Below are 23,796 nucleotides of genomic sequence, written 5' to 3' on the forward strand. Positions count from 1 at the left end.
GGCAGGAAAACAGCATCGAGGAAACAGAACGTGGACAAGGAAGGATATGAGTAGGGGTACGGGGGGAGGGCCTAAACGCCCCAATTCTTCGAAGCGCTTCGTCATTTTTTTTTCTTCCTTGGCAGACCGCACCAGCTGCAGCTCAGGCTCCTCTCTACCTCTGCCCTTTCGCTTCCTTCTCCGACCTCTCACACCTCTCTCGCCTCATCCACTCGTTTGTTGGCGGCCACTTGTGGGCTTTGTTTACGGTGTGATTTTGTTTGTTTTTTTGCTGCTTCCTTTTCCTTGCCCCTTTACTCACTCTTGGGCAACGCGCATCCCACTGCTGCCGCGATGACGGGGAAACACCCCAGCGTACTATCAGGGCGCACTACACCAACTCGCTGTAGGGTAGCCAAGCAGCGCCTATTCCTACCAGAGTCGAGCCGCTTCTGGTGGTGACGAGGTCAGGTGTCTACAGCGTAGGGAACTCAGAGCGATTCATCGCTACTGATACCCGCGCCCAGGCCCTCGATAAGGCTGTGTTCGCCTGACCCGCAAAGCGGTGGTAGCGAGAGTGTGAGGCAGAGGCCGTGCGCCGATAACTGAGGCGGCGTATTGCGGTGATACGCGGCTAGTGTTACTGCGCGCCACGCGATGGGCCTGTGACAGGCCGGGAGTAGAGCCAAAGTTGAACTCGTGTGTTGTATGGCAGAATGGGCTTGTTGGGCAAGGAAAAGCCTTTCTTTATTTCTTCATTCTCGATCTGCGAATCTCTCTCTGTATGCGTCTGTGTTCGCCTCTGTGCCATTGACCTCTGTGCTACTGACTCCCCGTTGCGTCCCTCTGAAGGTATTCAGTCTCCTGCTCTTTACTCTTGTGCCTTAGCTTGAACCATCCTGATTGCATGTGTGTGTGTGTGGGGGAGGGGGGGGTTGCGGTGTTTGTGTGCGTCGTGGGAGCTCTCTGCGAACGGCTCTGTGCCGCCCTTGTTCACCGCTGATCATCTCTCCACGAATCTTTCGCCTTCATGCCCATGTACGGAAGAAGTGAAAGCGGGTCCGAAATATGGTCTGTACTGCATGCTTGCATTTTGTCAGTCTCTTCCCCCTCTCCAAGCACGCACTCGTCTGACCGTCCCCTCCGATCCCTCCCTCCCCCCCCACCCCCCGCTCCTTGCTCCCCAGACAGAGACCAAGCGAGAGAAGGCGCAGAGGTGGTTAGCGTGACACAGACAAGGAATGTTGTGGTAAATGAAGGTCGAGGGGTGGCGACACTTGCATAGGAAGCGATCTTTTTTTTTCCATTGTTTGGCTCTCCGCCTCCCTCCTCCCGCGCTCCCCTGTGTACAACGCGCCACTGCTCCCTCGAGCATTCCCAAGGAGACACACGAGGTGCCAAATTGTACAAGAAACCAAGAGGAAGTGTGGCGTCGCACAAGGGCCGCCACCGCACGTACAGGGGCAGGGCAGAGCTTGGGCAGCCCGACGTATACCACCATGAAACGAACCATTGCCCCTTTACTTCTTTCCTCCCTGCCACGACGGTTGTTTCTCCGCCGCGTAGAGAGCGATTCCAACGGGGTGCAGTGTGCTTCCCTGTACAGTCTGGGTGTATTTGTGTGTTCATGAACCGTGTAAACTACACTCAACAGGCGTCCCTTCCATCGCCTCGCTTTCTCTTTCACCTTGACTTGGTCTGTCTCAACTCCATTTTATCTGCCTCTCCTCCTCATTACTTCGTTGTTCTTTCGCCACCTCCTATGTGAATGACGCACACACACACACACACATACGGTGACTCATCGCTGCTGTGGCCACGTCTTCCTCTTCTACTTCTTGCACCACACCCTGGAACTCCTTCGCTGACTCTCTAGAACTACACTGTGTGTGTGTGCTGCCTCTTATTCTCTCATCTACGCGCATAACTTCGTGCGCCACGCAACCACCACCCTCGCAACCCACTTTTCCCTTAAACACGAGTAATTCATACGCATTTACAAGAGCGCGCATTACACATTTGCATCTGCAGACAAGCAAAGGTGTGTGAGGTTCAAACACCAGAGCCCCTGGTGCTTTTTTTCGCCGACTTTTTTGCGCAATCCGTGTCTTCGCCCGCCACCTCTCAGACACACACGAGCGTGCGCAGCGAGACACATGAGCGCAAGCCACCGCTTGCGGCCTCCTCAGTGATCGTATCGTGACTAACCGCCTCTCTCTTCTTTTCAGCTCGCTCTCTGTGCCGGGGCGCATTCTCTTCTTGTTTTTCCCACGGCTTCTTCTCTGTTTCTTTGGAGAACACCACCACTACTGCCATCTACACCCCCGACCAGTGCTACGTTGTCCATCCCTCAACGACAGACTGCATTATCATTAGCTGGAACACGTTCCAAACGTTCTGTGCCACTTTCCTTTCTTTTTTTCTTCTGACGTCTCCCACGCCCCTCTCCCCCCTTCACCCCTCTCTCCTCGCTCTGCCGCCACTCCTGCACGCACACGTGCTCCCGCGCAAGCGTGGGCACCGGTGCATTTTCCCCACCTTGCCTCTTTCCTCCGTTGCCCGCCGGTGCGGTGGATCGTGTCGATTAAACTTTCATGAGGGCGCATATGCATCCTCAGTGTGAACTCTCCCGAGAGATCCTGCCCGTTGTTGCCGCTAAACCACCAAAAGTGGCGATCTCATCATGAGGCACTGCCGGTCATGGCGTGCAGCCCCGCTGCTTTCTGGGCTTCTCGTTGTAGTGCTTCATTTCTTTACACTGTACAGTGCAGCGGCGCGTACGCGAGAATTGCAACTATACTGCCTTCCTGCTGAGGCAGAACCGCATGGTGTCATAAGCTGCGTCCTCCAGGGGCAGGATGGATACCAGGTGGCCACAGCAAACTTTGACCATTCAGATTTCATCGCCTTAACACGCACCTCAAATGCTGCGGCGACTATCACGAAGAGTGCGTTGGTGCGTGGCAGCGACATCACGACCGCTGTCTTCACCATGTCCGTCTCGACAGGGACCGACGTGCTGATCTGGGTGTACTTGCAGGACACAAGTGCCATCGGCGGCTACTCTGACACGGGAGAAGTACGCAGAAGCGGCACCACAGTCTCTGTGCCCCCATGGCCCACCCTGCCCCTCGGCCCTATCACCTGCAGTGCGCAAGCAGCAGGTCTTGCACTGCGGTGCTCCACCGTCGGCCGTGTCGCCCTCTACAGTGAGAATAACACGCTCTCGACTGTACACAGCGCCGGTGTGCTGTTCAGCGAGACAAGCGTGCTAGGCAGCTTTACATTCACGTCCGGAGCGAAGGAGCTCGTGCTTCGCTTCACAGAGTCGCCGAAGACTCCCGCTCCTGTCTCCATGCTTATGCTGAAGGTGCACCTGCGCAGCCAGGACGCCAACGTCAGTGGTGGCGGGGTGCAAACAGTTCAGATTCCTCTCTTATACCCCAGCGAGGTCCCCTTGTCGAAAACGACGGGATTGCAATGTACCGCGGATATGGGGCGCATTACATGCGCCATCACGGAATCTGATACGCAGGGCCCTAGTGCCGTTAACGCCACGCACTTTCGCGTGCGCGTGGAGCAATCCGTGGAGACCGTCGCTGGTGCTGCGGATGCACTGAGTAGCCTCACCACCAACGACTCTGACGCCGCTGCCCGGTACTGGGTTGATGTCACGAACACCGTTAGTCTCTCTGTCATCCGCTCCGCACTGCACCCGTACGCTGGCATCGTCTCTTGGGTACTGAAGTCGAATGACGCCATCTACGAGGCCAGGTTCCGTGTACTCTCCTCGATGAATGGGCAAGAAGTCCACACAGCCACTGGTCAAAGTGCTGCAACGGCTGGGAACGCAGCTGATGTTGCGGGCAGTCCATACGCCTTCAGGACGGTTATGCTGCCCAACGCGCAGTCCGTGACGCTGCGCGGCTGCCGCAAGTCCGTCATCGCCGCGGGCAACACTACACTGTGCTTTATCGACCTGGCAAGCGGCGTGTCAGGCGACACTGCCTTCTACCTCATCACCACCTCACAACGGCAATCCTCAGTCTCCAATGTGACCTATGTCACGTACGATGCCGCCTGTATGTGTCGATCACTGTGGTTCACCTATCACGCCCCGATCGACCTCATTAGCCGAGTGGACGACTACATCAAGGTGTCCGTGTACACCGACGCCGAGCACTCCGCCAGCGGTATGGTCATTGCCAACAACGTGCCGCTCCGTCTCGACGTCTTGCCTGTGGAAGCCGACTCCGGTCACGACACCTCCGCAGCGCCGACGGACGCGATTCTGATGTCGGTTGGACTTCTCTTCTATGGCGGCATACTCGTTGTCGGCTGTGGGTTCATTGTGCGCCGCTCTCGCAAGTCCGCCCGTATCCGTCGTGAGCGGGCGCGGAAGGTGCGGGCAACGATGCAGGAGATGGACAGACACCAGTGCGTACCCACCCCAAGCGCGGGTAACCTGGCCAACAACGCGAGTGCTCTGACCAGAACACCAGAGGTGAAGTCGACAGGAATCCGCGCGGGTCCGGACGCTTCTGGGTACGATACGCCTAACCTGCTGGGTGTCGGTGCTAGAGAGGCGGGCAGCGAGGGAAGCAGCTCAAGGTTGTCTCCTTTGGAGCCGGCAGCTGTAGTGAGCAACGTGGCTGTTCCTCAAGATCGCCTCCACTCCGAGAGCGACTAGCTAGCATCGGAGAGGCTCACCATTCAATGGGGTCTTCCATCGAACGCACATACGCGTGGGTGCGTGTAGAAGAAGTGGAAACAGGGGTGGTCTGTGGCTTGACACGGGGCGTGCGAAGGGCAAGCATCATTGTGTAGCCCCCCCATCTCTCTACCCTCCTCCCCCCACCACCCCCGCTACCCCAGTCCATCGTTAGGCATCTGGGCCCATGTACGAAGCCCAAATACCCCGGACGGCTATACGATGAGACGCAGACGGCCACGGATGGTATGAACAGAAACCTCAAAATGAAGAGAGGCTACGGGAGCGAACAAAGGGGGTCCCCGTCTTTAGCAGCGAGTGTAAACGGCGGTGGTGTCAAGAGACACCGCCTTGCGTGCTGCACGTGCACGTGCGTGTGCCCCCTTTCCCCCTCTCTCTTTTGCCTGCATTACCTCTTTTCTTTGTCGGCGGCTACAAAAGAGACACGCGCCACAGTAGGAAAACCTACACGAGAGGAAACTTCACTTCAGCAGCACGGAGGCACACACGCACACACACGTATGAAACAGAGGCTAACCCGGTAATTGTGACCGCTCTTTTCATTCAGCCGTCTCCTTCTCCCCCTCCCTGCCACTTCACCTCCTCTTGCCAGAAGTATTGCTGGTCGTGCACACCGTTGTTGTCGATGACCCCTTCCCTCCTTTGCCCCTTGTCTGGGACACGTGGGCGCGGTATTCACCGATGCTGTTTGACGGCATCACCATGGCTAATCCCGCAGAAGTGCATGAGCACACAGAGAGAGAGAAAAGCATAAGGAGAAGGCAAAAAATGGAGCGCTTCTTCTCGGCATGATTTTGCTGGAAAGAGGGTACAAAGACGCTTTGCTCTCGCATCGCGGCTGCGACAGTAATCTGAGCTGCTCTCTTTTGTGTTTGGTTGTTCTCGCACCGAAACGCATCGCGTCCTTCATCCAGTTCCTGTTCTCTCCCTCTTGTCTGAACGACCCGGCAAAGAGCTACAGCGTGGTCTTCTACAACACTGAGGCCGACGCCGTACCCGGAAACCCCTCCCCGGTCACCTGCGCCGCGCTCTCCGTCGCCGCCACCAAGCTCACCTGCACCATCATCGCCGCCAATGGCGTCATGGGCATGTACCGCTTCCTTGTGAAGGACACCACCAGTGACACGCTGCTGCTCGGCTCCACGTCGCTCAACTCCATCGCAGTGAACCCGCCGCTGCCCGCGGTCACCGGTGCCAGCGGCGAGTGCGCGACGAGCAGTGCGGCGTGCATCAGCGGCGCGACGCTCACCATCAAAGGCACGAACTTCAACCACCGCGACACCCTCTACCAGCGCTTCTCCGTCGGCGTCACGAAGGCGCAGCGCAGCGCCATCCGCCTCGCGCCCACCGCCGTCAGCGAGACCGACGTCACCGCCACCCTCACCGTCGCCGACGGCACGCCGGCCGGGAGCTACCCGGTGTTTGTGGAGGTGCAGGTGTGCATGATGCAGATGATGTCGCCACTGCGCTACGTGGGCAACCTGGTGCTGAACTCCGGCTCAGCTTCAGGGTTTAATCGCGATGCAACAAACACTACTGAAATTCCCAACGTGCCGGTGGGAGTTAATGGCAGTGGTGCGGAAGAATCCGCCTGAGAACAGCGTCTGTGAGGGGGCGGTGGTTTTTGTTAGCTGTTTTCCCCTTACTGGATCTCACAGTGCTCTGATTGTCGCCATCCGCTGCCGCTTCGCTCTTCGGTGAAGGGAGGCGCGGAAGCCCCAACACGGTCGTTTTTGAAGGTGCCGGCATGAGGATGTGCCACCCCCGTCGGCACTCTCGATCACCACATCGGCGAGTGGGCGTCGGATCAGTCAAGCGTGTGGTATGTAGGGAAGGAGCAGAAGAGCTTCCTGCTGATTGCTGCGTGTGCGTGTGTTCCTTGTGGACCGCGTTGTGCAGGTATATGCCAGGTGTAGCGTGTGTGTAGGCGTCTATGTGTGTGTGTGTGTCTGTGCCGGGTAAACGACTGGACAACGAACATGGGTGCTCGCAGGCAGGCATGACGCTGAAAGGCGACGCAGCAGCGCAAGAGGTAGAGGTAACGAGAAGAGCGGCGAGGCGGGGGAGGGGCTGCCGGTACATTAGTGGCTAAAATGGTTGTTTTACTGCCTTCTGCTTGCTCATCAAGCATACGGGTCGCCTTTCCCCTCTCCTCCCCCTCTCCCCCCCCCCTCGCTGTAATCGTTTCACAGAGAGAAGAAAGCACAAAAAAAGGGGGCTCTTTGGTAGACGGTGAAGTGAGGCTGTCAGTAGGTCAGCTGAAAGACTCTGACGTTAGTCCCGCGCTCACCTTTCGAACCCCTAATGCGTGCAAAACTCCGTCCTGTCGCCTAGACATACGCATATGCACGAAGAGAAACGCACGCACCAAGTCAAGGGGTGGGTATCCTTGACACATTGACGACGAAGGCTCTGATAGAGCGCTCCGCTGTTTCGCATTCATGTGGTATGTCTCCCTCGACTCCATCTCCCACTTATCCTCTTGTATGGCTGCCCACCTGTTTTTCTTCACTTCGCCTCCGTCTTCCCCGGCGGTCGCGTGTATTTTTCATTATTCCTCTCGCTCTGCGCAAATATGCACATCCGCTGCTGTTTCCCGTTTGTCCTCCGGGGATACGCCGACGATGGTCCCTATCCACGCACAATACCGATGTCGTACCCTCCTGCGCGCGGCTGACACGCGAACACACGATGTATTCGATCGTCAATATTGCCTCACACGGCCCCCGCTCCCTTCTTGTGGTGTGTTGTTGCTGTTGTGTGTGGGTGTGTGTATGGTTGCGCCTGCGCACATCGACGACCAACAACCCCGCATCCGCACATAAAATACGCCCGGGGTGCCGCGAAACAAACAAACAAAAGAATGCAGCGAAGAAGACAGACGTAAATTATATTTTTAAAGGACGATTGTCGTTGCTTTTTTTTTTTCGTACTTCTCCTCTTCTGTTGTTTTTTTTTTTGATTTGTTCCCTCTTGTGCGTGCGTGTGCAGTCTCGTCTGAGTCGTCATAGCGGTGAAGTGGGTTGAGATTATCTGCTTGGTTGTGTAAGCTTGCCGTTTCTTCGTTTTCCCTGTTCGTTCGTATTTCTCGCGCTCACTTGCTCTTCAGGGGTGCCTCTGTGTGGGTCTCTTCAGTAAACGGTCGCATTTTCTTCGTGTTGTCGCAATCCGTCGCGCGGAGGGAGAGTCAGTGGCGAGAGCATAGCGGCACACGTGCACACACACACACAAAATTATTTCTCACAACACGGCAACAGCCAACGGAAAAAAACACACCGGAAAGCAGCAGAAAGAGAGCGCGCGGGAGAGTTAGGATTTACAAAGTAAGCAAACGCACGGCGGTAAAACAAAGAGGGGCCGGAGAGTCACACTTCCTCAGTCCCAATAGCGCAGCATTACTTTGTGGAGGACCCCATCTTCGACTTTTTTTTTGCTAACCACTGTGGTTGCCTGTGTTTTGTTTGGTTCGCTTTACTTAGCCTCACCACACCTACTTCTCCCTTAGTTTTTCTGTCGTGGTGTTTTGTTTCTCACGTTCTCAGCAATACGCTATTCCGCTTAGCATTGTTGAGTGTGGGTGTGGGTGTCTGACAGCCCTTTTTTATTCGTTTTTTCTGTGGGCGGCCTCCTTTTCATTTTATACCCCCCCCCTCCCTCCCTCCCCCCTCGTGTCCTCTTCATTTACGCTTTTATACTCGGCGCATCGTGGCAGCTGAGCTGTTTTCACCGATCAATAATCCCCCACGCCCGTACCCACGCCTCCGTCCTTGATCGGCACAGGCGGCGAAAAGAGCGAAGAGCACGCGCAACAACTAGTAGGCTGGAGAGGAACAAAAGGAAGGACGCAGAAGGAGTAGTCCGCCTCGACTCTAGCCTAGCACTTATTTTTTTTTTTCGTCACTGATAGAGTTCAGAGAGTTATCCAATCGAGGATCAAGTCATTGCCTCGCTGGTGCACGGCAGCCTCGCTTTTAGCTGCTCGAGTGCTTTCCTTCCGTTGACGTCCCTCTCCACGTTTCTTTATTCTTTGATAGGGCGCCCCTTTTATTTTTCTTGCGCCTTTAATACGCCTTCAGCCGTTCTACGCTTCGTGTGCAGTAACTTCATAAGCTTCTTTCGCACCCCTTTATACGTCAGTCTCACCTAACCGCCTCGCTTTTCTCTCTCCCTCTCTTTACGTGAGGACTACGTGTAGGTGTGGGTGTGTGCCGTTGCACACTTGTTTTCGCTGAGCTAGCCACGCTGAGCTACCTCGTTTATTTCTTCTTGTTCCGGGTGGGTGTGGGTGTGTATGTTGAACTGTTTTGCCCTCTTGTAATACACCCCAGCTCCCCGTCATACCGCTCGTCTCGCCGCATCCCCTCACAACTCCCCTCGTACAGCATTCTTTTCACCCCTTTCGTGTTCACGCCTGGAGCAGCGGCCGTCACACTTCACCTCATTTGTTTGGAGGTCTCTTTTTGGTGCTGCGCGAGAACAAGGCGAGAAGCAACAATTTTTTTCTTGTTCAGCTCAATTCGGTCCTGCTAAGGGTTTCTTCTGGTAACGCAGAAGAAGGACTGGCCCAGTCAGCAAAACGAAAAAAAAAAATCGACAGCCATCCGCTTCTCTTATCAGTAAGTGCGCGCCCCTCGCTCACTCGTCCCTTCAGCGATACAGCGTACGTCAAGCTACAATGTCAGGCACTGAGCCCCAACGCCACTCCCCACGAGGGAAAAAGAGTGGGACTTTGCGGTCTCCTCGTGTACACAGCTGTAACACGTATGCCGTCGTGTGGGCTCTATGCCTTGCGCTCGCCGTCGTCAATCCAGCTGCGTATGCGACACCAGCCGTCACCGGCGCCACCTGCACTGTCAACAGTGATGGGTGGTGCATCAACTCGGCGCTGAAGTTTGACGGTACCGACCTTGCCACCGTCACAGCCCTCCGCATCGGCTCCACTGACACTGAACAACAGAATATCACGTGCACTGACAAATTCGCTGTCACGGCCACTACCATCTCCTGCACCGTTGCAATGGCGTCGTCAGCGATAGCCGGTCTGTACCCCGCAACGCTTGTGCTTGGCAACGGCACGCAGGTGGAGGCCGGCAGCGTGCTGCTCGGTGCCCTCTGGGAAACACAGGGTATGCCGACCTGGACCAGCACGACTCCGTCGAGCCCGCACAAGGTGACCGGGGAGTCCAGCAGCTGGCCCTCCACTGGTGAGACTTGGACTATCAGCGGCACCTTCGACCCAGCAAAGAGCTACAGCGTGGTCTTCTACAACACCGAGGCCGACGCCGTACCCGGAAACCCCTCCCCGGTCACCTGCGCCGCGCTCTCCGTCACCGCCACCAAGCTCACCTGCACCATCATCGCCGCCAATGGCGTCATGGGCATGTACCGCTTCCTTGTGAAGGACACCACCAGTGACACGCTGCTGCTCGGCTCCACGTCGCTCAACTCCATCGCAGTGAACCCGCCGCTGCCCGCGGTCACCGGTGCCAGCGGCGAGTGCGCGACGAGCAGTGCGGCGTGCATCAGCGGCGCGACGCTCACCATCAAAGGCACGAACTTCAACCACCGCGACGCCCTCTACCAGCGCTTCTCCGTCGGCGTCACGAAGGCGCAGCGCAGCGCCATCCGCCTCGCGCCCACCGCCGTCAGCGAGACCGACGTCACCGCCACCCTCACCGTCGCCGACGGCACGCCGGCCGGGAGCTACCCGGTGTTTGTGGAGGTGCAGGTGTGCATGATGCAGATGATGTCGCCACTGCGCTACGTGGGCAACCTGGTGCTGAACTCCGGCTCCGTCGCCGGCTTTAACATGGAGATGCTCACGGGAAGCTTCCCTGAAGCTCAGGGCGCCATTGATGGCGATGGCAGCAAGATGTCTTCGGGTTATGTCGCTGCCGTTGTTCTTGCTTCGATCTTCGGTGTGCTGTTCCTTGCCGTGCTCACGGCTCTAACGGTTGTGTGCGTTCGTGGGGCTAACCGCAGCCGTTGTATGGCCGACGCAAATAACTTTTGGGGGAGCATGGGAAGTGAGCTACCAGGTGTGGCGCCAGCGTATCAAGGTGTCACCAAGGACTTTGCTCGCCACTAATACGAAGCGGATTCGGGCTGCTTGAACGGAGCGGTCCTACGAGGGGGTGAGAGACGTAGACATCGGAGGACAAATGGAGGTGCCCACGGCTACTCTCGTCTACCCACTTCTGCAGAGGAAGCGTTCCTGACGGTTTGGCCGAGCCTTGGACCCTCAGCAGCGTCCACGGCTCCACCGTCCGGTGCGGGGCGGGGGGCACCATCTACGTTAACCACCACCATCGCCCGTGTCAATTTACTCGCTTTTTTCCCCTACCTTCCTCTTGTGCGAACAGGAGTGCGTGACTGTGAGTGTGTGTGAGAAGGTGCGCACGCTCAGGTCGACGTACCCCGGCAATGTTCACACCACGGCACTCAAAGGTAGAAACGTAGCAGGGAGCGAGCATTAGTGTGCCTCTTGGCTGGTCGAGTACGTCAGAGTTGCTTTTCTTTTTTTTCCTCCCTTTCCCCCTCTCTCGCTTGCCTCTTGGGCCTCTTACCCCTGTCTCTCAGTATAGTGGCAGTGTGAAGGACTGGGGCATCGATGGGCAAGTGGGCGGTGCGTGTGTGTGAAGAGAGGAAGATCTGTACAGGTGCTTGGGTGTGCATGCTTGTCGTACAATGAGCACAGCTATAAGGAGGAGCGGGTGAAACGACGACTCCGACACGCACATACACACACATACAAGTCGGCATACCTGCACGAGGCGGGTGAGGTGAGGTTTTTTTCTTTTTCAACTCGAAAGTGTCACCTCCATCCTTCAATGTTCGCCACCTGTGTCCTACCTTTCGTGAACGTACTGGCCGCCGTTGGCATCATGGGTCTTCTTTTTCCTTCACTTTGAGTGCCAAGGTCCTCCTCCCAACCATCACCAGTATGCGTTCCGCTTTTCGTTTTTACATTGAGGCCGGCGGCGCCACCACCACCGCTTCGATGTCGAGAGCGCAAAGACACCAAATTACTGTATGCAGGAGAGGCTCAAGGTTTGGTGGCAACTGCCACACACGCGCACACACACCTCGAAGTCGTGATGCTGCCTCCGTGGGACATCGCCCCTCCTCCCCTCTCCCCGACTCTTCATCTTTTTTGTCCCTCTTTGAACCTCCCCACCTACCCATCCACCCCACGCACACGCATCATTGGCTCACACTTGCGAACACCCATCAGCTACCACTCTACTAAGAGCACAACAACGATAAAAAGAAAGGAATAGCCAGAAATACGTGCATACACACTCCTTACAGCACGGGCCCCGCTTCTCTTTGCCCCTTTCCTTCTTCGTTTAAAGGGGAAGACAAGGAAAGAAAAACAACAGCACACAGAATCGGTGCCCTTCTCTTCTCTCTTTGCTTGTTGGGGAGCGGTGGTTTATTTTTGCGTTGCGCGCCCATTGCCTTTTCTCTCCCCCCCCCTCCCTCCCTCCTCCTCCTCCTCTCTCCCTTTTGACGCCCTTCACCCTTTACGGGAGTGCGCTGTTTGGCCTTTTCTTTTCGCTCTGTCGTTGTTTTGTCGGAGAACGCAAAGGCGAAACAAAGAGGGCTTTGAGGACTGTGTGGGCGTGTGCTGTTCAGCGAGCCAATCTTGAGAGTATCCAGCACACCGCATACATCGGCAAATCGCAAAACAGCTAGGCAGGCTTACACTCTCTTAACTGCGTAGAGAACAATTGCACACAACCACGTCTACACGCTCACAGAGAGCGAGAGATACGGACGCTGCGTCCCTTTCCTAAGCTTGGCACGCCCCTCCTTCTTTGCTTCCCTTGTTCGCCCTTGCTGGTCCGTTCTGCAGTGCTTCTTTTCAACTCCAGTTCGTCGTTGAGTACCTGTCACCTGTTTTAACCTTTCCGATCCACCAAGCACTTCGGCACCAAATTAGCAAGACGATCAAAATGTACTCAGAACAGAACTGGAACAATCACCACGCCGCCGCAGGCGCACAGCGCTTTACGCGTGGTGGCGCCATCGGCAACACGAACCCTAATGGCCACGGTGGTGGCTGTGGCTACGAAGTGGTAAGCGCAGCCGCGGCAGGCGGGTACAGCGCCGTCCCAGCCGCACACCAGAAGTCTCCACAGCCCACTGGTTTTTATCCTCCTACGTCCTCGCGCTTCACCCCGATGGACTTCGAACTGTTCATCAACAGCAACCGTGATCCCACTGATGAGATGCGTCGCTCGCATGAGTACTACTACTGGTACCACAGCAAGCAACCTCACGACCTGCGCGCGCCAGCGCCACTGCCCTCTCTGGATGTGCAGGAAACACTCACCAACATGGAGACGCCGTGGGAGGAGGTGAGTACTATGCCCTCCGCTACTGTTGCTCGGGCAGGTGCTGCTGGTGGCTTGGGGCGCAAGATGGGTGGTAAGAACCTCGCCCTCGACGCCAAAGATCTCTGCGAAACGCAGGAGGTGCAGGCCATCAACCCGTATGGTCACAGCCTCATCACTGAGAGCAACATGATGAGCCCCAGCACGCAGTTCTTTGCGGCGTACGCCCCCACACCGCTGGCAATGGCAACTCCCAGCACCCTCCGCGCCTACGCACACGGTCACTTGCCCATGCCGTCCTCCAACAACTGTGGCACCTACGAGAGCGAGGTGGCGGGAGGCGCCACGTACGGCCGCGGCGGGCCTACCGCGAAGAGCATCGCCTCGCAGCAGTACTACACTCAGGAGCCGATGAGCACCTTTGGCCTCTACAGCACCGGAGTGGAGGCCGGGTCAAACTACTACGACGCCACGCAGGGCAGCAGCAGCAACGGGCTTGGCGCTGACCACAGCAATGCTTACCAGCTCATGGAAGGCATGGGTGAGTTAGACCCAGCCATGGTGTACACCCAGCCCGGGACGGACAGCGGCTTCCAGAGTCGCGGTCCCAGCCGGGGCGGCAATCGTCGTTACAATAACTCCGGCGGTGGGGGTCGGCGTGTTGGCCGCGGCAACTACCGTGGCGGGCGTAGCGCTGGGGGTATGGGCAACATTGAGGGTGGCGGTGGTCCGAACAGCCACCGCTTCGTTGGCTCGGAGAAGCTGCACATGTTTCGTCACGACGTGGCGGAGCAGAAGACGTCCCAGTGGCGCCTGGAGGACCTCAATGGCTATGCTGTGGAGTTTGCTAAGGACCAAGAGGGCAGCCGCTTCATCCAGAGTGCCGTGGACTCGGCCAGTCCCGAGTCGCTGGACATCCTTTTCCATGAGATCTTCGAGGCGCCGCTGGAGCTGGTGACGGACATCTTTGGTAACTACGTTCTGCAGAAGCTCTTGGACAAGGGCAACACGCCGCAGCTCACATTTGCGGCGGAGCGGATGTGTGGTCACGTGGTAGAACTCACCATGCAGACGTACGGATGTCGGGTGATTCAGAAGTGCATCGAGGTGATGCCGCCGGCTGGCCTGGACATTATTCTCGCCGAGCTCAAGGACAACGTGGCAAAGTGCATCCAGGACCAGAACGGCAACCACGTCATCCAGAAGTGCGTTGAGGTCATTCCACAGCAATGCGGCTTTATCATTTCTGCCTTCTCGGGTCGAGTGATGGAGTTGGCGACGCATGCGTACGGCTGTCGGGTGATTCAATGTATCATGCAACACTGCCCCGAACAAGAGGATACCATCTTTAACGAGCTACTCAAGGCGGTCGACGTGCTGGCGAAGGATCAGTACGGCAACTACGTGATTCAGCATGTTCTGCAGAACGTGAAGGATGAGAACAAGATTGAGTCCGTCTACGCGGCGCTGAAGCCCAAGTTCTTTTACTTGAGCAAGCAGAAGTTTGCCTCGAACGTGATGGAAAAGCTTTACGCCCGCTCGAGCCCTGAAAACCGCATGGCAATTGTGGAGATGATGTGTGCCGACTTCCCCGCCAAGGCTGACCACGTGGAGATAGTTGCCTTCAAGCGGTCAACGACAAAGACAGCGGCGATAGTGAGCGCGGAAGAGGGCACGTGGCCACCGACGAGGAACAACGCCGATGGCACGGTAAAAGAGGTGAAGGAGAAGAACCGCGAGGCGAAGGATGCAGCGATGGGCATCATTGAGGAGGCGGTCTCGGTGGGCCTCGGCCAGCCCAGTATGCTCTGCCTCATGATGAGCGACCAGTACGCTAATTACGTGGTGCAGCGCGTCCTGGACGCGTCCGAGGTGGACCAGTTTGTGAAGCTCGTCGACAACATCGAGAAGTACATTCTGCCAATTCGCACCTACACCTACGGCCGTCCCATTGTGCAGCGGCTTTCTCGCCGTAAGCTGGTGCTCGCCCCGGGCGACGAGGCGGGAGAAGCAGGTAACAACAGCGTGAATAACCACAATCACAACGAAGGCCGTATCAACTACCATCGCCGCTGAAGCAACACGGTTGGTACCCATGTGCGCACACGAGGCTAGCCGGGTCACTTCTGTATTCTCATGCGTGGGTTTTCTGCGTCTCTCTCTCTCCCTCCGTCTCACTCTGCTCGCTTTCCCCTGGTGTGCCTCACTCGGCAAACACACACACACGCACACTTCGCTTTTGCAACTTCGTGCGTGCATGTCGGTGGGTGATGGTGCTGCTTTGATTTGCTTACCTCCCCCCCCCTCCTCCTTCCTCATCGCTGCACTTGGATTCCATGGGGAGTCTGGCGTCTGCATATTAATCATCACCTTTCCTCGACTCTTTGCTCCAGCGAATCTTTTTACATTCGTCTCCCAGCCCACCGGTTTCTTTCTGCGCGTCCCTCCTCCTCTTGGTGTGGAATGAGGAGGGGAGGGAGCGGCTCGGTGACTCCTCTCACGAATTCGCACCTCTCCCCCTTTCTCTTCGTCCCTCCATGCCTCTCCTATCCCCCGATGTATCTTCCAGTGTGTCTTTGTGCTTCTTTCATTTCTGTGGACGTGCGCATCTGAGAGATTTTGCTCTCGCTATGCCGAGTAGTCCTCCCTGTCGTTGTTCTCTCTTCGACGCTTGGCCATTTAACGCCCCTCTTCCTTTTGCGTCTCCTCTAATATCGTGTTGGGCTTCTTTGCTGTGTGTCGGTGCTTGATTTAGTGTCTGCCGTAGGCGTTGGGATCGTGTGTGCCTGTGAGCAAGCCGACGTAAACACGCAAATACATCCACGCACGCACGTCCTCCTTCTCCTCCCCTGCGCTGTCGCACTTGTGAAACAAAACAAAAAAAAAAAAGAGGGCCACTCTCTTTATGAAGACGATAATGCGGTGTGTCGTGGAGAAGTTTCAGTCGAACCGTAACTGTGACTCCTATCGCTGAAGCAGTGGTGTGGTGCGAGTCGGTCAGGTTATGGGTGTGCGTGTGTGCGTGTGGGTATATGTGTGGTCGGATCATTTGCTTCTTGCCTTTCTCTCCTGATGGATTGACCTCCGCGCTACGCTCTCCAATTCTCCTCAGTTTTTTTTCTACGTTTGACTTCGCCTCTGTGTGTGTGTGTGTGATCGCGTTTGCCCCCCTCCCTCCCTCCCCCCCTCTCTCTTGCCGTCCCCCAGCCTTTGCACGAATCGGTGAAATGGAAGGCAAAAAAAAAAATGGCACTCACACAAGCGAAAAAAAGGGCAGAAAAAAAAGACTCTTAATCGTCCCCACCCTCTCTTTTGTCAAGGGAGATGGGCATGGGCTCGTGGTGCCTCTTGTGGGCCCGCGCGCCCATCCACCACCCGCACGGAATACGACCTCCATCTTTTCTTTTCGTTCTCACAAGTCTCCTACCTTACGAACCACCAAACTCGCTCACGCACCTCCCAGTGTAGGAAGGACAAGCGGAGGGAGCGGGAGGGAAGGGGAAAACAGGTGAAAACGAAGGACCAGTGCGAATGAGTGGGCCTAGAAGGTTTTTTTTGCCGACCGCGCCAACCACCCGCACATACACATACGCGTATACGTCACGAGCAGCGTCGAAGGAAAAAGAAGGGGTCGCTGAAGTAAAATCAAGGCGTTGTCAGAAGCCATTCTTTCTCTCTTTCTCTTCCATGGCTCGTAGCTTGTGGCAGCGTGCGTGGGTGCGCATGTGCATGGGTATGTGGGTGGTGTGTACGTCCATGTGCGCCTCCGAAAAAGAAAACAAAAAGAAAGCGGCGGTGCTCATTTTAGCCATCTTTTCTCTGTGCGTTCTTCGCCTTAATTTCGCTATTTTTACTTGTGGGTCTTTTATAGCTGCCCACGAGCCTTTCGTCGCTGTTTCATCATTATTATTCGTATGCGTGTTTGTGCTTTCATCTTGAATTCGGCGATTGCGTTGCCTCCGCAGCTAACATGATAATCACTCCTGCAACCCCTGCGTCTTCTGAATCTCTCTCGCCCAGCGCCTTCCTTCCCCTTCCCCTTTCCCCTTGGAGTCTTCACTCACCGTTTCTATTCTACGTCATCTCCCATGTAGCGACGGCGGTCGATGTTCAGCGCGATGGGTTCTTCTTCATTTTGTTTGCTTGGCGTTTTCTGTGCGTGTGTGCAGATGTGTGTGTGTGTACGTTCTTCATCGTGTACGAGAGGACGGTGTCCGGGGCACCGCACGCACGAGGAAAACACAAGGGAAGCGGGCATGGTGCAAAGACGACCATGAGTCACCCCCCACCCACCCACAACCAACTTGCACACGAGCAACACGAGGAAAGAACAAGTGCTTTGCACGAAGAAGTTTAAAAAAATAATAAAAAGGGAGGGCAAGCGAAGGTTATGAGAGAGCTAAACGTCAGGGATAGGGCTGCAGGCGGAATGCAAAGGAGAGAGAAAGACAAAGCATGAGTGTTTGCGCCAGCAGAGAGGGGAGCGAAAACATGCGTTGCGAAGGGGTGTAAAGTCTGGCAACCGACTCTCGTGTTTGTTTGTTTCTGAATTTTCCATCACCCACACCTCACCTCTTAAAATCGCTGTAAACCAAGCCCCAACAAACTAGCTCACCACATTCTTTTTCTCCTTAAGCTTTTCCCGTATCTTTCTCCGCTTCTCTCCTTTTTTCCTCCTGTTCCTTAACGCCTCCTTCCCACTCCCTCCCCATCACCCTCATCTTACAACGAGGATATCCCCCTCTCTCTCTGTTGTGATACTTGGCAACGGAGGAAAGGCGACAAAGTAAAAAAAAAGGAATCAGGAGGCAGGAGGGAAGGCTCATTTGAAGCATTTGGCGAGAGAAAATTAGAAAACTGAAAGAAGCAATACATTCGTAGAACGCGCTCTCTCTCTCTCTCTTGCTACACCGATCTCTGTGAAACCATGTAAAACAGCAATGCTTAGCCATTTCCTCCTTCATCTTTGTTTTCCTTTGTTACCCTATGATCACTACTACTACCAGCACCTTTACCATCAATGCCTTTCTTTCGTTTTTTTCAGTTTTCCTCACAGCCACCTTCTACACTTTGCACTCTCTCCACACCCCCCCCCTCCCTTCCTTTGTTTGTAATTAGTGTGTGTGTGTGTGTTCTTGTTTTCATGTTCTCCTTTTTGTCGTTGTTCTCTCTGCGTGTGGCTGGGTATTTGCGTGTGTGTTCTGCTGCTGTCGCTGCTTTAGTTGTTGGGATGTAGCGATGTTGCCGATCGTATCTGTGCGTGTGTGTGCTTGTGTGTGATCGTAGCTAATTCACTTTTGTTTATTATTATTAGTTATTTCGCTCGTTTTTTTTTTAACGTTCTCTCGCACTTTCTCGTTTTGTGTTTTGTGTCTTTCCTCTTTGTATGTTATGCTGTGTGTGTTTTTGCTTCTCTTTTCTTTTTTGCTAAGTTGTTTGTGTTGATCTCGACGGCTGTTTGGATTTTGAGTTCGCTCGCTTTTTCTTTTGCCACTCCTCTCGTTGACATGCCTTGCCTTGCTTCGAGGTCATTTTTTTCGGGTGTTGTTGTTCGCTGTGTTGCGGTCTAACATGTTCCACCGTCGAGGATGGTGGAGTTGTGAGAAGGGAAACGATGAAAGAAGAGAAAAAATGTGGCATCAAAGACAGTGCAGGTGAATCGGGAAGGCGATTGAAAGACGAGCAAGCCGCTTTGCATGGGCATTATGTTTCACCTTTTGCTAGTTTGGTGTTTCTTTGTTGTTTCTGGTGGATTGTGAGTGTCCATGTCGAGGGGAAAAAGGTGCGGGCTCTCCTGCTGGTCATGAGTATGGGCGCTTTGGTTATTGCTCTTGTGTAGTGCTTGCTCTGCTCCCCAGTCATACGGCGGGAGAGGTACAGGCGCAAGGTTGCACCCCCATGTGTTGGAGTCGAGTCGAAAGCTGGGATTCAGGAGAGAGAAATGGTGGAGAGGTGGTGGTGAGGCGGGTGAAAATGACAAAGAGCAGAACACGAGAAAGCAGTGTGTTGTGCGAACACGGAGAGGGAAAAGAGGCTGGCGTAACTCTGCTGCTTGCGCAGGTGCGTCGATTCTTCTTTCTCTCCCTTTTTCCCTCCCTTTCACCTTCTCACTGCCATCACTATCATCACCAGGGCCGTCTCACCTCGCCTCCCCTGGTGCGCACACGAACACAGTGAGCGGCGCCACGAATACACAAGTGCTCACTTCTCCTGTATCGCGATGTCTATTATACGAACAGACACAAAATCGCACCACCACCCCTCGTAATGACCGGCTGCGGTGGGCAAAGTGGCAAAAAGAGGCAGAATAAACATGAGAGAAGCATATCAAAAGAAAATATAAAAATGGCACACCAGCGTGGTCTCTTTTTTGTTGTTCCAGTTTGTTTGTCTGCGCGCTTTGCAACGCTGGCGGTGTGGCACAGCGTGCGCGGCTTAGCCAAGAAGCAAAGAGTCACCCACCGCCTCCTTGCTGTCTCCGGTGCGTCGTCACTCTTTTCGTCTTTTCCTTCCTTTTCCTTCTCTGCGCGCCCTCCATCCTACCCTCCTCATTTTTTTCTCCGTCTTCTCAAACATTGCTTTTTTATGTGTTTGTGGCCGCACTTCATTTTTTCCTTCTATAGAGATGGCCTTTTGCTTCGCCCTCCGTTTCCTCGTCTGTGGATGGGTAGGTGTTGCTCTGCTGGTCTCGTCTGTCTCACTCTCTCCCTTCCTGTACGGTTGTGTGTGTGTGTGGGGGGGGGGGGGTACGCGTCTGTACGTCGCGTCGTTTCTTTTTCTTTGTGTGTGTGGATGGGTGGGTAGGTGTGGACCTCTCAAGAATGAACGGGTGTGTTATAGTCAAACGCAGAAGAGAACAACAGTCGCACAGAGGCAAAACCGCCGACTGACGCACAACGAAATTGTGCCGTACATCAGCGGCTCAAACCAGCAGCACTCTGTGCCAAAGAAGCGAGAACAAAAAAGGACAATACGAGTGGCGATAAAAGGGGCCCGTGGACGGTGCCGTTGCGCTCCGCCAATCTCTGCACTTCTTCTTGCCTTTCCGCTCTGCGCGAATCGCTGCTTCGGCCGGCTGCTCTTGGCGACGCAGAAGGCAGCCGAACAGAGGGTGAGAAAGAGAGGTACGTGAAAGAGGGCCAAGGCAGGCAAGCGGCAGTATCATACGAAAATGGTGGTGGGCAGACAGAACGCCTGACGTGAGTAGGCGGGGAACAAATCGCTACAGGAACGCGCATTTTTCACAACGCGGAAAAAAAGGGAGGAAGCGAACGTCGGTGAGGGAGTTAGAGGTGTCACAGGTAGACAAGTGACAACCCTTTTTTTCTTCCAATGAGCCTATTCGACCATACAGCAGGGACTAGGCCCCATTCTAGGCCTCAGCCTATCGCAGACCCATCGCGTGGTGCCACGCAGCAGTAGATGCGTGGCACCACGCGATGTGCCGACTCCGCCATCTGGGAACAGCCTCAGCCTCGAACCCTACCCACCACGCTCTGCAGGTCTCCCCTCACAGCCGCTCCAACTATGCCGGTCGCCATCAGGCGCACCCCTCGGCGTGGATCGGGCTCCCCCGTAACAGTAGACAGCGAAGGCCGGGCGACACATGCTTGAGTCACGTCGAAACTTTGCTCATCACAGGAATAGCACAAACGCCTTCACTCTCTCAGGCCGCTCGAACGCAACGCTATCCACCACCTGACCGCCGACTTCAGCCGCGCATCGCTCTGACCCTCCCCCCTCACATTGTAGGCACCTGACCCTGTCACCACCAGAAGTCGTTCAGCATAGGCAGGGGTAGGGAGAGCGAGATTGGGGTCTGCATGGCTTCTCTTCAGACTGAGTGGGGGTCACTAGACCCTGATAACAGGCTGAGGTATACCCTGCCATCAGGTAAACGACACGCCTACGCGGAAAAAAAAGGAGGATGAAAGAATGCGAAGCGAGCGAGCGCCGCATTGTAGCCACCGAAACGTAGGCGTATGTCCCAAACCGCAAGCCAAAGAGGGCGAACGACGTAGTCGACGAGATACTCGTCACGAAACAAACAAGCCGAAAACGAAGAAGTGGAGGCCAAACAGCAGTAAAATATTCAGAGATAGTAGAGAGAGGAGGGAGAAAGAGTGGTGTGACGGAGCGAATGTGAGTGCGGGCCGCACAAGATCGGCGCGGGTAAAGAAGAGAAAACGAAAGATCTTCAGCACACGTTTCACTACGGCATGGTCTTGACAAGCGCGTGGATAGCAGTTTGTGCTTCACTCTGTATGGTGTTACGGTTGATGTACCGTAGATCGCATGTTTTGACTAATCGATGGAACTCCTCGACTCTTCGGGTCTGACTTCTTCTTTTCCCTCTCCCCTGCCCTCTCTCACTTGCTGTCCCCTCCGCGGGGCAGATGACTTGTGTGCAGACACACACACACGTTTGTTTCTTCTTGCCTAAACGGATGCCATTAGATATATATATGTACGCTCATAATCCCAAGTAGGTGTCAAACGTCAAATTGTTTATCCGTGTTTGGGTGCAAATCAGGCCAAACCCCCGCCTAGCCACAAACCCTTCAATTTTCCTCGGCCGCACTTGTGCATGTCTTGCCAGCTCTTTTTCCTGTTAGCCGAGTGTGATCTCTCTCGTTATTGACGTGTTCCTGTTCGTCAGCCTTGGTGCTTTCGTTCGCTTCTATCTTCTTCGGCGCCAGGCACTTTTCAGGTATGGGATTTCTTTGTGTTTCTCGTCTCCTAAGCAGGCAGCACTTCCGCAGCATAATGAAGCGAAGCGAGGATATAACTGTGCTCAAACACAAATAAGGTTGCGCGCCTACGCTCTCTTATGTCGTTGACCGATCTCATTTTTGATCCCCCTTGTTGCTGTCTTTTGCTTATTTGTTTGGGCTCTGTTCGCTTCTTCTTGCCTTGTCGTTTCCTCCCCCCACGTCTACATCTCTTCCCCAGCGCTCTCTTCCTCTCTTCCTGTCTGCGTCTGTATGTCTCTCTGTTCTTGTGCTCTTTGTCCTTTCTCTGATTTGTGTTGTATGTTTGTTCTTGTTCGTCGAAAGTGGCTGCGTTTCTCTGTGCTTGTTGTCGTTATTCTTTGCTCCCTTTGTTTGTCCAACAGATCCACCCACTTCACCGGTCTTGCTGCCCTGGCCCGTCGACCTCCACACACTGTTGTATGATTTCGGGGAGAAGCTTGACGAACGAGGAAGAGGTACGAAGTATATAAAAAAAAGAGACTGACGAGTAGATTAAGGTCTTTTTTGTGGGCGGAGCTTTTCGATCCCGAAGACAGTGCAAAACCTGAAACCGCTCTGTTTGTTGGTGGTGTGATTCAAAGGAGGCTACGGCGATCGCGGCCGCAACAGCCGCCGCCTCACACGAATTGCTGTGTGGTGACGTACGGGGAGCCACTTGGAGATCTTCTTTTTTTCGTTTGGGTCATGGTGTAAGACGCGCACACAACTTTCCAAAGGCAGACCTGCGACGGGACAGAAGCCAGCGAGCTCGTAAGTGCCTGCATCGCTGCACGGAGCCCAGTGACGACCAAGGACCAGGAGGACGTCGCCCATGTGGGTGCGAAACGCCTCCTCCCCCTGAACGAGTCTCATAAAGGACTGAGTACAAGATGCCCTCTGTCACGCTGCGACAGCTCCGCCCTCACTCACTGACATCATCCTTCCTTTTTTCCTTCTTCTCTGCCTACTCGTCGCGCTGCAGTTTCCTCGTGCGCACTCGCAAACACAAAACACACTCGTGCACTTTGGTGTTCCCAAATCGAAGGAACCCCTCTCTCTTTCTCTCTGTGCTCATTTCAAACCATTCACCTTAGCCGCATTTTGTTGGAAGGCTGCGTAGGATACTTTGTCACCACGCCCCTTCCGCTCTCTCTCTCTCTCTCTCACCCTCCATTCCACTCTCTGTAACGCCGCACGCACCCAGGGCATCAAAGATGATCTCGGGGCGGTCGCTTCTGTTGTCTCAGAATCACCTGGGATGCCGCAGTGCTGTTCTTCTCGGCGGCGTTGCGGCAAATCTGCGTGGGTCGTTTCGTCCATCGACTGCGGCGGCAGCCACCAGCCACCCACAAAGTGGTGCACTCACCGTCTCCAAGCGCCAGTACCTCGGCGCCACAGTTATTCCAAACCTCATGACTCACTGTACTCAAGTGGGCGCCTGCACGTCTCTCTCCACCATCCTCTATAGTCCCGTTGGTACTGCCATGGCGATCGTGCTGGCCTACAACATTATCGTGATTTGCTCCAAGCACGTGAACTACTCGCTCGAGATTACGGCGAAGGACTACGTGCAGGACCAGCAACTGCTGACTATCATGCGCTACGGCATTCTTAGCTGCATCCTTCTCGGGATGGAGGTTATGTTTATCGAGGTTTGAAATGATGCTCAGTGGACAACTTTTGCCTCTGAGCATGTAGAGCGTCTCGTTAGCGGGGGCGTGTGCTGTTGCCAGGTCAGGCGGAAGTTGGGACTGGCGTCACAACCTCCCGCACAGCCGCGGGTGTGTGTGTGTGTGTCAGAAGTCAAAGGGAGACAGGGCAGACTCCCTCCTTCTGTACGATGTGTAGCCCACGCCGTACGTTGCATCTCCATGAGATAGGGTGTGCGATGTGCCGTAGACTAACATAGAGAAGACGCACACGGTACGATCTCGGACAAAATCTCGAGAGATGGAAGTGGCGCGCCTCTTTTTGCTTCTCTTAGGAAACACATGACACCGACGGACTGGGAGAG

General features: G+C 55.0%; 5 protein-coding genes across 5 annotated transcripts, besides 2 other annotated features; all 5 read left to right on the forward strand.

The window, feature by feature from the left end:
• Positions 1-324: 324 nt before the first annotated feature.
• Positions 325-707: a repeat region.
• Positions 708-2,662: 1,955 nt separating this feature from the next.
• Positions 2,663-4,669, forward strand: LPMP_331180 (hypothetical protein; the record flags this gene model as incomplete). Its single annotated transcript, XM_010703908.1, has 1 exon — positions 2,663-4,669. The coding sequence occupies one exon, from the start codon at positions 2,663-2,665 to the stop codon at positions 4,667-4,669; it is 2,007 nt and encodes a 668-aa protein (XP_010702210.1).
• Positions 4,670-5,499: 830 nt separating this feature from the next.
• Positions 5,500-6,306, forward strand: LPMP_331190 (hypothetical protein; the record flags this gene model as incomplete). Its single annotated transcript, XM_010703909.1, has 1 exon — positions 5,500-6,306. One exon carries the CDS (start codon positions 5,500-5,502, stop codon positions 6,304-6,306), a length of 807 nt encoding a protein of 268 aa, XP_010702211.1.
• A 3,080-nt stretch (positions 6,307-9,386) lies between these two features.
• Positions 9,387-10,799, forward strand: LPMP_331200 (hypothetical protein; the record flags this gene model as incomplete). Its single annotated transcript, XM_010703910.1, has 1 exon — positions 9,387-10,799. The coding sequence occupies one exon, from the start codon at positions 9,387-9,389 to the stop codon at positions 10,797-10,799; it is 1,413 nt and encodes a 470-aa protein (XP_010702212.1).
• A 1,870-nt stretch (positions 10,800-12,669) lies between these two features.
• PUF6 (pumilio protein 6, putative) lies at positions 12,670-15,126 on the forward strand (the record flags this gene model as incomplete). Its single annotated transcript, XM_010703911.1, has 1 exon — positions 12,670-15,126. One exon carries the CDS (start codon positions 12,670-12,672, stop codon positions 15,124-15,126), a length of 2,457 nt encoding a protein of 818 aa, XP_010702213.1.
• A 5,243-nt stretch (positions 15,127-20,369) lies between these two features.
• Positions 20,370-20,944: a repeat region.
• A 2,052-nt stretch (positions 20,945-22,996) lies between these two features.
• On the forward strand, positions 22,997-23,440 carry LPMP_331220 (hypothetical protein; the record flags this gene model as incomplete). Its single annotated transcript, XM_010703912.1, has 1 exon — positions 22,997-23,440. One exon carries the CDS (start codon positions 22,997-22,999, stop codon positions 23,438-23,440), a length of 444 nt encoding a protein of 147 aa, XP_010702214.1.
• Between the last annotated feature and the right edge of the window lie 356 nt (positions 23,441-23,796).

This window comes from Leishmania panamensis (genome assembly GCF_000755165.1).
Source record: "Leishmania panamensis strain MHOM/PA/94/PSC-1 chromosome 33 sequence".
Taxonomy (NCBI): domain Eukaryota; phylum Euglenozoa; class Kinetoplastea; order Trypanosomatida; family Trypanosomatidae; genus Leishmania; species Leishmania panamensis.